The 15,665-nt window shown below is 41.3% G+C and overlaps 1 protein-coding gene across 1 annotated transcript in view; it reads left to right on the top strand.

Moving 5' to 3' along the window:
* The first annotated feature begins 5,617 nt into the window (after positions 1-5,617).
* Positions 5,618-15,665, top strand: part of LOC308650964 (guanine nucleotide-binding protein subunit alpha-12) — a 102,469-nt gene continuing 92,421 nt past the window's right edge. The window contains exon 1 of the mRNA XM_081297562.1: positions 5,618-6,066. Within this exon, the coding sequence (XP_081153688.1) occupies positions 5,764-6,066 (303 nt within the window). The 5' untranslated portion in view covers positions 5,618-5,763. The remainder of the gene's footprint in view (positions 6,067-15,665) is intronic.

The raw sequence follows: 15,665 nt of genomic DNA, 5'->3' as shown, positions 1-15,665 counted from the left end.
GAGGTCCTAAGCAACTTAATGAGACTCTGTCTCAAAATAAAAAATAAAAAGTGCTGGAGATGTGGCTCAGTAAGTAAAGGGCCCCTGGATTCAGTCTCCAGTACCATAAATAAATAAATAAGAATTATCTACAGGTTCACAAAATGTCTGCCATTCATTTTGGATTGTCAGACCTTCCTTTTGATATTATTTTTCCCTCTTCCTATAGCATACAATATTAGTCTGCTAGGTGGTCATGGTAAAGTACCATAGACTGAGTGCCTTACAAATAGGAATGTATTTTCTCACAAATCTGGAGGCTAGAAGTCCTACACTAAGGTGTGAACAGGTCTGACTCTTCTTCTCCAGGGTTTTCAAAGGGTCATCCCTCTGGTATGTCTGTGCCCTGATCTCTTTTTATGAAGACCCCAGTCAGACTGGGTTGGAGCCAAACCAAATGACCTCAATGTACCTTAATCTCCTCTTTAAAGGTCCTGTCTCCAAATATAGTCACATTATGAGGCTCTGAGGGATTAGGATAAAATTATTAGTATAAAATAATCCTGGTTTTGGGGGGGGAGGGTTATTTTTGGTACCGGGGATTGAACCCATGGGGACTTAACCCCTGAGTCACATCCCCAGACTTTTTATATTTTGTTTAGAGATAGGGCCTCCCCGAATTGCTTAGAGCCTCGCTAAATTGCCTAGTTGGCTTTGAACTTGCAATCCTCCTGCCTCAGCCTCCCAAACTGCTGGGATTACAGGCATGCACTACCATGCCCAGCCAACCCTGTTTTTATCTGAAGCATCTTTATCTTCTCCAGGAGATATTTTCACTGAATTTCCAGTTCTAGATTAGTGACTGTTTTCTCTTGGCATTTTGAACATGCCACTTCCCCATCTGGCCTACTTCTGTCATGGAGACGTCGGCTCTCAGTTTACCCAGTTCCTTAGAGGGTTGCAAGAGCCAGTAAGTGCAGAGGGTCAGACAAAGTCTAGTTACTACTACCTGCACTGTAGCTGTTATTACTTTCTCTCTAGCCTCTCTAGCTGTTGTTAAAATCCCTGTGTCTTTGATACACTTTAGTGTGTTATAGGTTGCATTTCTTTTTATTTACCAAACCAAGCATTCCTTGTTATTTGCCAATTTAAAATTCTCAGTGATTCTCTCTTCCTCATTCTTTCTGTCCCCTTCTGAACTCTGCTTAGATATATTTTAGATATTTTCTCCTCTCTCTCTCTCTCTCTCTCTCTCTCTCTCTCTCTCTCTCTCTCTCTCTCTCTCTCATTCTCCTATCACCCTTTCCATATCTCAGGTCTGTGTTGGATTCAGGGTAATTTTTTTCAGACCTGTAATCCAGTCCAGTCTCTTTCTTTTGTGTCTTAATCTGCAATTTAACCCATCCATTAAGTTTCTATTTAGTTTGCTTTTCATATTTACATGTTGTTTGGTTCTTCTTCCACATTTCAGGCATTGATTATATTCTCTTACTTCTTACAGAGACTTTCAATTGCCTCTTTTATTTCTTTAGAAGTAGTAAATACATTCATTCAGTGATCTATACTTGATAATTTCAGTACCCCAGCTTTTTGTGGGGGTGATTCTTCTGGCTGTATCTGAGCTGGTTTTCACTCATGTTGTCTTGTTTGCCTGTTCAGGGATTTTAAATATGCGTTGAGAAACCTAACGTATTGATAAACTTTGTCATACTCTTGATTTGGCTACTTCATCTTTCCCCTGAATGCACAGATCTCTGTGGCCCTGGGTTTATCCAGTGGCCCATCAGAGGCTCTGTCTTTGATGATCTCTACTCCTGCCCTCTGGTCTCCTTGTCCCCAGCACCGCCAGGGAGATAGAAGGCCCGATTCAAAGGCTTCAGCAGGAGCCCCCAGGCAGCTGGAGTTTCACAACTTATCAGTTCAATTCTTTGTCTTTCTGCTTTCACTTTGATGTTGGCCAGGGGCCTTCCTTGCTCTGCTCAGTGACACTTTTTTAAAGTTTTGATTTGTTTGTGTGATATTTTTTAATGGTTACTGAGTATTTGGTTCGCTGATGGGGTACATCCGCCAAAGAAACTTTATTATTTCTTTACCTGTGTCCCTACCTCCTCCTCCTCCTCCCTCTCCTCCTTCCGTAAATCATGATTTGCTATTTTCATTTTATGCCATGAACAGTTTTCCTAAGGTGGGATGACAGTGGTGGTGATGGTGATGGTTATGAAGGTAATGGTGGTGATGATGGTGGTCATAGTGAAGGTGGCAATGATGGTGACGACTGGGTGGTGGTGGTAGTGATGATGATGGTGGTGATGGTCATGATGGTGGTGATACTGATGGGAAATTCTACTCACCACTATTGGAAATATTCTATTTTATCTGCTTTTCTCTGGTACATGGGTCTCCTTAAGTTTGTGTTCTTTTTTTTGTGTGTGTGTGTACTCACAGCTCTTGGCCTTTCAGAGAAAGCCTTTAAGGTCTCTCATGCAGTAGAGAAAAATGGTGTAATGGACAAGGTGCTGCTCCTCTGATGACCACCAGTTGAAGCAAATGCAGTTGTTGGCAAGCTCCCACACTCAGAGATGGAGAAAATGTTCCCCCACCCCATGTAGCTCTCCCACATTTTCCCCAGGGCCGAAAACCCTTCTAGGGCCTCCCAAGAGAGTTACATGCATGGGATCCTCTTCCTCTGGGGAATCCCAGAATACTGAGCTTAATTCCAGGCCTCCTCCCCCACCCCCTTCCACCCAGCTAGGAAGCCACAGTCCTGTGGCTGCTCCCTTTCTAGAAATTCCAGATGAGTCCACTGTTTCACACATATGTTCCAATCCCTGCTGGGTGCTCCTTGGTTTAGGAGGTGGAACTGAACACAAATTGGGAGGAGCATTCAGTATATCCCTTCCACCCCTCAACCAATTTTTAAACACATGGTGGTCTCAGACAGACAGCATGTCTGTGGGCCATCTGTTTGCAAATCTCAGTCTTGCTTATTCTTTTAGGAACTTCATATTATTGCATTATATGAATGTACCTTAATTTAACCAGATCATTTCCTCCTCTCTTCCTTTTTTCCCCGAAGCAATGAAATCTCACTATGTCACAGACTGGGTTTCAATTCCTGGACTCAAGTGACATTTCTGCCTTAACCTCCCAAGTAACTGGGACCTCAAACTCATGCCACCACGCATGGCTCTTGTTTTGTTTCGTGGGGATTGAACCCATGGTCTCATGTGCAATCAGGACATACTCTACCAATGAGCTACATCCGCAGCCTTGCAGGTTAATTTATTTAATATTTATCAAGGTCTTATTTTTATCCTGACTTTACAGATAAGGAAACTAAGCCTCAAAAGCATTAAGTGACTCATTCAAGGTCACAGAGCAATGGGTGGTAGAACCAGGCTCCCAAACAGGCTCTCAGGCTTTCCTCCAACTCCATTGTATGTGATGAACACACATCCAGGTCCTGCAATTACCAGCAGACTTCTCCTGATGAGCAATGATAGCTGCCCAGGACTCAGATTATTCTATTACAGTTGCCTCTGACTGGCCTCCCTCCCAGCAGTGTGGAAAGGACAGATAAGATCATGTATGTGGAAGCACTTTGAAAATTATAGCTTGCCATAAATGTAGGGGATAATTAAGAGATTATTATTGACTACACAGATAAGCTTGTTTATTTGAAGCACTTTAGCCCCTTGACAACGTGAAGGATATGTCCAGGGACCTTGTCAAATTCCCAAATTAGATACCACTAACAGCATATAATTTCTCCCATAAAATGCCATAATGTGTCACTAAAAAATGTAAGTGACCCTTTAAAATATTTAATGATTATATAAACATAGACATCAAGCTATTTATAAAGATATAAAGTTATTTGTTCCTGTTGTCTGAAGCACTTGGTGATTCTATTTTGTGAATTACTCCTTCAATTTTTTAACTGAATATGAGATGAACTCTGACTTGAATACTATTCTTCCTCTTTGAAATTTCCCTATTTTCTGTTTTAGAAAATTGCTTTCTTAGTCCTCTTCACTTCTGTTGTAATAGCGGTGCTTGGCTTTTTGCAGGAGATGATTTTCACAAAGAAACAAGATTTCCTTTTAATTGTTTTTCAAAGATAATATGAATTTTATCCATATTGTTTTACTGAATAATGTTGACTCAAAAGGAATAGAAATTCATGCCATGATTTATAGCACTTGTAGCAAGTGACAAATGCTATAAATCACGGCCATTTAAGGTCCTCAGAGAGTTTAAATCCCGATTAAATCTTAAATATCCATGGCTCCATGGCAGAAAATAGGGATGCCTTTAGACTCTGCTTTGCCCAGTAATTTGAACAGTCTGGCTTCCTAATGAATGTATAAGTTTCTTGATGCAAAAACGGATTATGCAAAAATTATTCATAGAATATAATGGAATCACATTCACTAATCATTTTTTTTTCTCTATTGATCATATCCATCTCTGATTAGAAGCAGACAGATGTTCTGAAAGAACAGAGTTCCAGCTGCCCTGTGTGATCATGGGTTATTTGGTTTTCCTGCTCCCCTTCATTGTATTCACCTGTACGGGGTGGAAAGGCAAGTCGGTGACAAAATAATCTTTAAGACTGTTCCCAAATCTAACCAATCACCTGGATACCTGGCTCCTTCCAGCAGATTCAGTAGATCTGGTGAGCATAAGGAATCTAATAAGATCAGCTGACATTCCTCAAGCACTTATTTGGGGGTAGGCACTGTACTGTTTTGCAAGTTCATTTTCTCAGTTTATATTTTCACAACTACTGGAGGTACTTGCTAAGAACAAAACACACACACACACACACACACACACACACACACACACACACAAAAGGTCCCTTAAAAGGTAACGCAACCAGTATAACCAGTAACTTGGTTGAGTATAGGTTTTAACTCACAGGCTCATCAAATCCAGGTCGCCCTCTCGCGATCACTTTGCTATATAAAGACTTTCCTGGGGAATTTCAGGTGATTATGACGATTAGCCAGCTTTTCGAAAGTCGCCAAGAGTCCCGTGCAACTCTCAAAGGTGTATTTGCTTAAAATTTATGGCCTCTTTCCAGTGTTTCTGGGGAAAAGGTGGTTTAGAAACAGATTTCTCCCTAAATATAGCAAGAGTAGCTGGACCTGCTATCGGTATTTTCCAGTTTTGGGGCCACGTCCCCGTTCGCTCCGCTAAGATCCTCGTCTCGGGGGCTGACCCAACCTGGGAACCAAGGGAGACTCTTTCTGTACACCTGGCACTTCTGGTCACGCCCCATTCCGCGAAACTCCCAATACCAAGCCCATTCACTATGACTGACGTGTCCTCAGAGCAATTATAATTGGCCATGGAGGACGGCCGCTCCACCTCCCCAACGACCCCGCCTCCCTTTCATTCTGAAAGAAAGAACCTCGCTCGCGAGTCCAATGAGAAGCGCCTCCACCCCAAAGATCCCGCCTTCTTCGGTGCCGGCCCCGCCCCGAGGGCGACAGGGGCGCCCGCCCTCCAGGCGCGAGCCAGGCCAATCAGAGGGCCCGTTCAGCCGGACGGACAGCCACCGGCCCAATCTGTGGGCCTCGCGCTGCACCGCCCGCCCGTCGCGGCCGCCCCGCCCCGCAGCCGGGCTGAGCGGCGGCCGGGCGAGTGCGGGCCTCGGGCGGCGGCGGCGGCGGAGCGGCCTGGGGAGCGGCGGGCGGCGCCTGGCCCGGCCTGCGCGCGCCGCGGGCGTCCATGGCGCGCGGGCCCCGGCGGGGCGCGGCCGCGGCCTGAGGGGCCATGTCCGGGGTGGTGCGCACCCTCAGCCGCTGCCTGCTGCCGGCCGAGGCCGGGGCCCGCGAGCGCAGGGCGGGCGCGGCGCGCGATGCGGAGCGCGAGGCCCGGAGGCGCAGCCGCGACATCGACGCGCTGCTGGCCCGCGAGCGGCGCGCGGTGCGGCGCCTGGTCAAGATCCTGCTGCTGGGCGCCGGGGAGAGCGGCAAGTCCACCTTCCTCAAGCAGATGCGCATCATTCACGGCCGCGAATTCGACCAGAAGGCTCTGCTGGAGTTCCGCGACACCATCTTCGACAACATCCTCAAGGTGAGCGGGCCCGCCCTGCCCCGCCCGCACACCTGTGTCCAGGTGGGCGCTGGTAGCGGCGGCCAGGCGCGCGCAAGCTGGGGCCACGGCCGCGCGCTTTGTCCCCCGCTCTGCGGCGCCGCCTGGCTCGCAGCGTTGTCCACTGCTCCCGCGACCAGGTACCCCTGCACGGAGTCGAGGGGGCCACTAGCCTGGGTCACCTGGGGCTCTCCTGCACGCCCCCTAGTCCCCGTCGGCCTGGTGGCTTTGCCCCTTCTCCGGTGCTTGGGGACGTTAAGAGTAGAAGCTGGCCAACTTCTGGAGACTTGGGGGCGGAGGGGTGCTTGGTGATGGAGAAAGCCCCCCCTGGACGCACCCTGGCAGGATGGAGTCCAGGGTTTCCCCTGCAGCTGCGCTGGGTGAGGGAGCTGAATTTGCCCTGCCCAGCCAGCAGCAAGCCCCGAAGAGCAGTGAAGTCTGGAGGAGAACCAGTCATCAATCTTAAGTTTTAACTTTATAGTAGGAAAATTTCAAGCATATACAAAAGTAGCGAAGATAGTAGAAAGAACTGTAGTGTACACCTCTCAGCTTCAACAGCGATCATGTCCAGGCCAGCCCAGTTCACCTATGCCCCCATGATCTCCAAGCAAATTCCAGACGTTGTACAGTGGCCATAGAAAACATAAGATCGCTCAAGATAAAGGCCTTGTTTTAAAAATATATATATATTACCATTAATGAAAAAGGTTATTAGTAAAAGTAGTAACTCCTTAATGTTGCCAAATATCCAGTCAGTGTCCAGATTTCTTCCATTGTTGCTTTATAAGTTTTATTTGTTTGACCAGGATACAAATAAAATCCTTACATTGTGTCTTGCTCCCTTTATATCTTTGCTGTGTTTGCGGAAGGAACGGTAGAGTTGACTGTCCACTTTCCAGTGTCTCACTACTGTGAGCTCATGTAAAAGGCCCCAGAGAAAGGAAATCTGGAGAAAACTGATGAGAAGGGGAGAGGAGAGAGTCAGTCCTGCACCTAGATTGGGTCATTTCCTTTTTGAGTTTCTTATCTATACACTTTTCATGCCCCACTCTTCAACTTTTCCCAAGTCCATTTTGGAGAAGCCAAGTTACAGGTCTGAGGAACAGTTGTCTCCAAGCAGACGTGGAGAGACATTTATCTACCAGAAAACCTGCCTGGAGACTCAATTTTATGCTACCTGAGGGAGTTTACATTTAGCAAAGGGCAGGAGAATCGAATCTGGGACATCTCTTTCACTTCACCCTGGAAGCTCCCCTCTGGCCATGGTGCCAAGATCCTGAGCCCCAGAATTCCAGGCCGGTATTCCCACTTTACATTTTTGTTACTAAAATATCTCATTTCAACACAAATAGGTCATTTGGGATTGTGATGGGAAGAAAATAATCTGAATGATAAAACATCCCTTTCCTTTTCACCTCTTTCAAAAGCCCCTCCAGTCAGGGCTCTGGCCAAACACTTGATGAACTTTAAAGAGGAGGTGCCCAGTGCAGCTCATTAGAGATCAATTGTGTGCTTCAAAAATCTCCTCATCTTCTAGGGTAAAGTGCACTTGAGTATCTCTCAGAACCTGCTCTCTTAACTTCTCTTCAAAAGGCTAGTTTAATTTTTGCTGCTTTCCTAGACCTCGGAACAGGCAAATTTGGCTGGTTCACTGTCTCCTGGTTTCTTTCAGTTCGGGATGCAGGAAAAATATTCAGAAACAGAGGGCTCAAATCCAACTTGGTACCCGAAGCATATTTTAGAAAACTCAGTCTTAACCTTTTCCCAATGCATATGAATGTTAACTTTTACTCTCTTCCTTATCAAGAGAAATAAGATTTGTTAAATAATATTAAATTTTCTTTCCCAATTTGTTTTTTTTTTTTTTTTGGAGGGGGGGAGGTGGAGATTGAATTCAGGGGCACTCAACCACTGAGCCACATCCCCAGCCCTATTTTGTCTTTTATTTAGAGACAGGGTCTCACTGAATTGCTTAGTGCCTCATTTTTGCTGAACTCGCAATCCTCCTGCCTCACTTTCCCAAGCCACTGGGATTATAGGTGTGTGCCACCGTGCCTGGCCCCAATTTGTTTTTGACTAATTGTAGTTCTATATTAAACTCATTTTATCCATTGTGAGGATTTTAAATTCTAGTTAGAAATTCATCTTTTAATTTGAAACAACAAAAAACTTTTCCTCTCCCCCATTCCCATTTTTATTTGGCCAAAATAACTTCAGAAAGAGACTTTTTAAGTAAATGGCTTTGTAGTAGCTTCAATTGTGGACATTTGAATGATACTGTTCAGAATAATATTTATAGAGGCTATTTTTAAAGCAATCTGTGCTATGCATAATGTGCCAGACCCTTTCTGTATGGCATTTAATTTTCATAACACTTTCAAATGGTATTGTCCCATTTAGCCAATAAGGAAATTGAAGATAGAGTTTTAAAATCTCAAGGTTTCGGCTATCTAATTAGCAGATGGCAGAGCTGGAAACCAAACCTGGTCTTTTTTAATCAAACTTTTAATTTTGCAATAATCAGAGTCCTGTGCAGTTGTAAGAATAACACAGAGATCCTGTATACCCTCTACCCACTTTTGCTCAATGGTAATATGTTGTAAAACTGTACTACAACACTACAACCAGAATATTGGCAATGATACAGGCAGGACCCAGACCATCACTAAAAGGCTCTCTAGTTGCCCTTTTGCAATCTCTTTTTTTATGCTCCCCTCCCAGACCCTATCAGTGACTGATATATTCTTCAATTCTATAATTTTGTCATTGGAAGAATGTTGTATGAATGGAATCTTACAGAATGTGATCTTTTAAAATCAGCTCTTATCTCTTAGCATAATTCCTTGGAGATTCAGTGCAAGTAGTTGCGTGTATCTATAGTTCTTGCCTTTGTTTAATATTTATTTTTTAGTTGTAGGTGGACACAGTATCTTCATTTTATTTTTATGTGGTGCTGAGGATCAAACCCAGTGCCTCACACATGCTAGGTGAACACTCTACCACTGAGCTACAACCCCAGCCCATCTTGCCGTTTTATTGCTGAGTCCACCATTTAACTCTTCTCCTATTGAAGGATGTTTGGGTTGTTTCCAGTTTCTATTACAAATAAATCTCCTTTAAACATTCATGTACATACATTTATATCTACATAATTTTTCATATATCTGGGATAAATGCTCATGCATACAATTACTGGCTCATGTGGTAGTTGCACATTTAGTTTCATAAGAAACTGCCAGTTTATTTCCCAAATGATGTGCTATTTTACATTGCCATTATCAATGTATAAGAAAGCCAGTTTCTCTGCATCTTTGCCAACATTTGGTGTCATTGTTTTTTATTTCAGTTATTTTGATAGGTGTATAATGACATCTTCTTGTAGTTTGGGGGGGCTTTTTGTTTTGTTTTGGTACCAGGGATTAAACTGAGGGGCATTCAACCACTGAGCCACATTCCCAGTCCTATTTTGTATTTAAAAAAAAAAAATATATATATATATATTTTAGTTGTAGCTGGACACAATACCTTTATTCCATTCATTTATTTTTATGTGGTGCTGAGGATCGAACCCAGCGCCCTGCGTGTGCTAGGCAAGCTTTCTATGGCTGAGCATAATCCCTATTTTGTATTTTTATTTGGAGACAGGGTCTCACTGAGTTGCTTAGCACCTCACTGTTGCTGAGGCTGGCTTTTGAACTCATGATTCTCTTGCCTTAGCCTCCAGATTCTTATAGTTTTAATTTGCATTTCTGTAATGGTTAATGATGATGAACATTTTTTCATGTGCTTATTTGCCATTCATTTATTTTCTTTGGGAAAGTGTTTCCCTGTTTTTGTCCATTTTCTTATTAGGTTGTTTGTTTTTTTATTGTTGAGTTTAGGGAATTCTTTATATATTCTAAATACTAGACCTTTGTTATAGATGATGAATTATACATATTTTCTTGCAGTCTGTGGGCTGGCATTTTATTTTTTTAACAGGCACCTTTGTAGAGCAAAATTTTTGTTTTCAGTGAGGCCTAGTTTACCAATATTTTTCTTTTATAGATCATGCTTTTGACATCAAGTCTGAGAATTCTGCATAGCTCTGGATCTCAAAGATTTTTTCCTTACTTTTTTCTAAAAGTTTTGTGGTTTCACATTTTACATTTTTAGTGTGTGATCTACATTGAGTTAATTTTTGTGTAAGGTATGAGATTTAGACCAAAGTTCATTTTTTTCTGCCTGTGAATATTCAGGTGCTCAGGTACCATTTGTTGAAAAGGCCATCCTTCTATTGAATAGTTTCATGCATTTGTCAAAAACCAGGTGGGCATATTTATGTAGGTCTGTTTCTGAGTTCTCTTTTCTGTTCCATTGATCTGTATGTTCATCCTTGTGCTACTATCACATTATGTTGATTATTACAAAATTCAATTTTAATATCAGATAGGGTGATTTCTCCTATTTTGTCTTTTTCAAGATCACTTTAGTTATTTCAGGGCCTGTGCCTTTTTTTTTTTCTGATAAATTTTAGAAATCAGCTTTGTCTGTGTCTGTTTTTTAAAACTTTGTTGGGATGCTAACAGCAATTATATTAATATGAATCAAATGAGAGAAAATTGATAGCTTTGCTAAATTAAGTCTTCCAATCCCTAAACATGGTATGCATTCATTTAAGTCTTTGATTTCTTTTATCAGCCTTTTTCACATTGCAGCATATATATTCTGTACATGATTTATTAATTTTATACCTAAGTATTTAAATATTTCTTTAAAGCAATTGTAAATGAGATTGTCCTCTTACTTTCAATTTCCACATACTCATTGTTAATGAAAACAATGTGATTGTTTTTTATATCTTGGTCTTGCATCCCATGACCTTGCTGAAAATTACATCAGAAGAGCTTTCCTGTGGATTCTTTGAACCTTCTACATAGACCATCATGTTAGTTTGTTAGCTACAAGTAGGGAGTTTTACTTCTTCTTCCCCAATTGGTATGAATTTTATTTCTTTTTCTTGTCTTACAGCAAAGGCTAGAACTTCCAGTATTATGTTGAATAAGAGTGATTAAAGTACTGATTATCTTCTCTTTCTGATCTGATGTTGATGATTTTTGCTTTCTGTATTTTTGTCAGTCTTCATAGAAGCTTACCATTCTATTGATTTTTTTTGCCCCCAACCAAAAAGAACCAGCTTTTGATTCCATTGATTCCACCCCCGCTTCATTTCCTTGTTTTCAATTTCATTTATTTCTGTTCTTTGCTTCTTTTGTCCATTTACCTTAGATTTATTTTGTTCTCCCCACCCCTATTTTCTTGAGTTAGAGACTTAGATTACTTATTGAGATCTTTTCTCATTTCTAATATAAACATTTTAAGTGTTGCAATTTCCCCTCTCAGCACAGCTATAGCTGTGTCCACAAAATTTGAATGTTCTACTTTCATTTTTATTCAGTTTCATGGGTATTTTATTTCTTTCGAGATGTCTTCTTTGACTCATGGATTATTTATTTATAAGTGTGCTGTAGTTTACAAATGTTTGGAGATTTTTCTATTATCTTTCTATTACTAATTTCTATTACTAATTTCTAGTTTGACTCTAGTATGTTTAGAGAACACACATTGTATAATTTCAGTTCTTTGAAATTTGTCGAGGTTACTTTTATGACCCAGAATATGGTCTATCTGTCATATGTTTTGTGGTCCTATGTTGGTAAATATTCCATAGGCATTTGGGAAAAAAAATATGTATTCTGTTATTTGTTGGAGTGTTCTACATATCGTCAGTTGATGCTGCTGGTTAACACGGCTGTTGACTCTGTATCCTTGATGAAATTTTGTTCAGTAGTTCTATCACTTGCTGAGGGTTGGATATGAAAGCTCCCAATTTCTTCTTTAATTCTGTCAGTGTTTATGTGGTACATAAACAATTGGGATTATTATCTACCTGATAGATTGAGCCTTTGCCATTATGTAATGTCCTCTCTTGTCTTTACAGATGTCCCTTAAATTACAATGTGATTACTCATCCTGTCAATTTTCAACTCTTTGTAAATTGAAACTGTTATAAGTCAAAATGCATTTAATACACACCTAACCTACTGAACATCCTAGCTTGGCAACACAGTACACTGTTGTGTTCAGTTTTTAATCCTGAGGACATGTGAGGCTAAGCTGGAGCTGCTGCCCAGTATCACACGTATCTTACTGCATTCTACTAGACCAGAGAAGATCAATATTAAGATATTGAAGTAGGTTTCTATGGAATGTGGATGGCTATTGCACTATGATAAAGTCAAAAAAGCTGAAACATAGTAAGTCAGGAAATCATCTATAGTAATTTTTTTTGTGCTAAAAGTGTCTTTATCAGTTATCTTCACATACCCACTTCTGGGTTTTTTTTTAATATTTATTTTTAAATTGTAGGTGGACACATACCTTTATTTTATTTTTATGTGGTGCTGAGGATTGAACACAGTGCCCCATGCATGCTGGGCGAGTGCTCTTCCCCCGAGCCCCTCCACTTCTGTTTTTATTAATGCTTTCAGGGTGTCTGGTTTTTTCCATTCTTTTAACCTACCCATATTGTTTTGAAGTGACTTTTGTGTGGATTTTTTAATCCAATCTTCCAATTTTAATTAATTTGAATATTTAGATTATTTGCATTTAAGTTAAGGTTATTAATAATAATAATAATTATTATTAATGTGTTAGGGAATAATTTGGATTTTTTTAACATCTTTTTTTTAAGTTGTAGATGGACATAATAGCTTTATTTATTTATCTTTATGTGGTGCTAAGGCTCAAACCCAGTGTCTCACACATACTAGGCAAGTGCAGTACCACTGACCAACAACCCCAGCCCCAATAATTTGGATTTTTGAAAATTTTTTAGAGAATCCTTTTGGGTTTTTGAAATTTTTTTATTTGTATAAATTTTTTATTCTATTGACAATAGAATGTATTATGTCCGTCTACAACTTTAAAAAAAGATATTAAAAAATATCCATGCGTACATGGAGTATAATCTCCCATTTTGTGATTATACATGATGTGGAGTTATACTGGTTGTGTATTCATATATGAATAGGAAAGTTATGTCCAATCGTTCTATTGTCCTTCTATTCCCATTCTCCCTCCCTTCCCTTCATTCCCCTTTATCTAATCCAACGAAATTCTCTTCTTTTGGGTTTTTTGTTGTTGTTGTTGTTGTTTTTCTGTTTTGTTCTTACTTTTTTATGGGCTATCTGAACATGTTTTAGGACTCCATCTTGATTGATTTTTTTAGTATTGCATTTTGAATCAATTTCTTGGTAGTTCTAGATTTACAATATACATAGGTAACTTACCCAAGTCTCCTGACAAGGGTGTTTTACCACATTAAGTTTCCATTTAGTTTACCCTCTCCACTTTTCAAATATAAATATTTTAAGTATAAATATAAATATTTTAAATATAAATATAAAAGTGGAATATTACTAATGTCCTCTTCTTATCTTTTATATCTGCACCTCTTCTTACTCTTCTGATGGTCCTCTCTCCTTTCTGGAGTTCACAGCCTTCTGTTCTCATTCCCTTTCTGTTTAAAAAAACTGCAGCTGGCTGTTCTTTAAGAATAAGTCTGCTTGCAATAGATTCTCCAGGCTTTCTTTCATCCAAGAAACTTCTGGGAGGGGAGGGGGGATAGTAGAGGATAGGAAGGGCAGCAGAATACAACAGACACTAGTATGGCAGTATGTAAAAAAGTGGATGTGGAACCAATGTGAATCTGCAATATGTATATGGGGTAAAAATGGGAGTTCATAATCTGCTTGAATCAAATGTATGAAATTTGATATGTCAAGAGCTTTGTAATGTTTTGAACAACTAATAATAATAAAAATTAAAAAAAAAGAAACCTCTTTATTTCCCCTTCATTCATATATATATATATATATTTCCCTTTATTTTATTTATTTATATATGGTGCTGAGGATTGAACTCAGGGCCTCGAATGTGCTAGGCAAGCGCTCTACCACTGAGCCACAACCCCAGTCCCTCCCTTCATTCCTAAGGGACATTTTTTTTGCCAGCTGTAGAGTTCAAGCTCTGGGTTCTTTTAGTAGTTGAAGAATGTGCCTTCCCAGTTTCAGATGAGAAGATGTTGTCATTTGATTTGGTGTCCCTCTATAAATTAATGCTTTTTTTGTTCTCTGGTTGCTTTTAAGATTTTTCCATCATCTTTAGTTTTCAGAAGTTTGATTATGATTCATCTTAGCATAGGTTTGTTTCAGATTATTCTATTTGGGGATTATACAATTTACTGAATCTGTGCCTTTATGTGTTTTGTCAAATACAGGGGATTTTTCAGGTATTTTTTCTTCAAATACTTTCTCAGTCCCACTGGTTTTCTCTTCTCCTGGAACTGATGGCTGAGCTCTTTGCTCTTTGGTTATTGACCTCCAGGTCACCAAGACTATTACCTTCTTGAGTGGGGTTGTAGCATCAGCCTCCTGCCACCTCCTAGTCATTGGGTTAGGGTCCTGTTTGAGGCCAAGGTTCAGGCCCCCAGGGCCCTGCTGACACTATTCCTGTAGGGGATTTGCTCTTCAGGCAGAGGGGGGAGTCGGATTCCTGTCTGGCCTGCCAGAACTACCTGCTGGGCCACTTGGGAGTACCAGCTGTTTCCTCAGGGCAGGAAGATGACGGAAAACCAACTTCCCTCCCCTCGAAACTTTGCTGAAACCTCAATGGGTGGCATATGTGGGGTTTTTGTTGGTGTTTGGCTGGAGCAGAGTGGGTATTTTAGACAGCTTTTTCACTGCTGTGACTAAAAGACCCGACCAGCACAATTGCAGAGGAGGAAACATTTATTTGGGGGCTCACGGCTTCAGAGGTCTCAGTCCACAGACAGCAGGCTCCATTCCTCAAGAGTGTGGCAGAGGGAAGGCGGTGACATGATGATCAGGAAGCAGAGAGGTCAGTCACTAGTTGCCAGATGCAAATATGTGCTTCAAAGCCACACCCCCAAGTCCCCTCTCCTCCAGCCACACCCTACCACTTCAGTTTCCACTCAGCTAATCCCTATGAGGGGATTAATTCACTGATTGGTTAAGACTCACAGCCCAATCATTTTTCCTCTGAACCTTCTTGCATTGTCTCACATGTGAGCTGTGGGGGACACCTCATATCCAAACCATAACAGTAGGCATTGCCAAAGGGTCTCCTGCTGTAATCCCATCTCTCCCTAGGTGCATTTGCACCTGGCTCATCTTGGGGCTCTTTTTTCCTCTGCCTCCTGTCTCTTCCAGCTGCCCTCTGCAACACCTGATTTGTGTGGGTAGGAGGTAACAGGATACCCAGGGGACTCACCAGCATGTCCTTCAAGTCCAGAGGTTCCGAGGCAGCCTACCTTCTTTCCCACATTTGCTTATTGTGTTTTCTTGATACTGTGTTTTGCAGTACTGGGGATTGAACCAGGTGCTCTGCCCAGCCATTTTATTTTATTTTAAATTTTGAGACAGGGTCTTGCTAAATTGCTGAGGCTGGTCTCGAACTTGCAATCCTTCTACCTTAGCCTTCCAAGTAGCTGGGATTACAGGCATGTGCTGTCACGCCCC

Source organism: Spermophilus citellus (genome assembly GCF_964194105.1).
Source record: "Spermophilus citellus genome assembly, chromosome: 6".
NCBI lineage: Eukaryota > Metazoa > Chordata > Mammalia > Rodentia > Sciuridae > Spermophilus > Spermophilus citellus.
The sequence above is the reverse complement of the archived record's forward strand: the minus strand, read 5'-3'. Positions and strand labels throughout refer to the sequence as shown.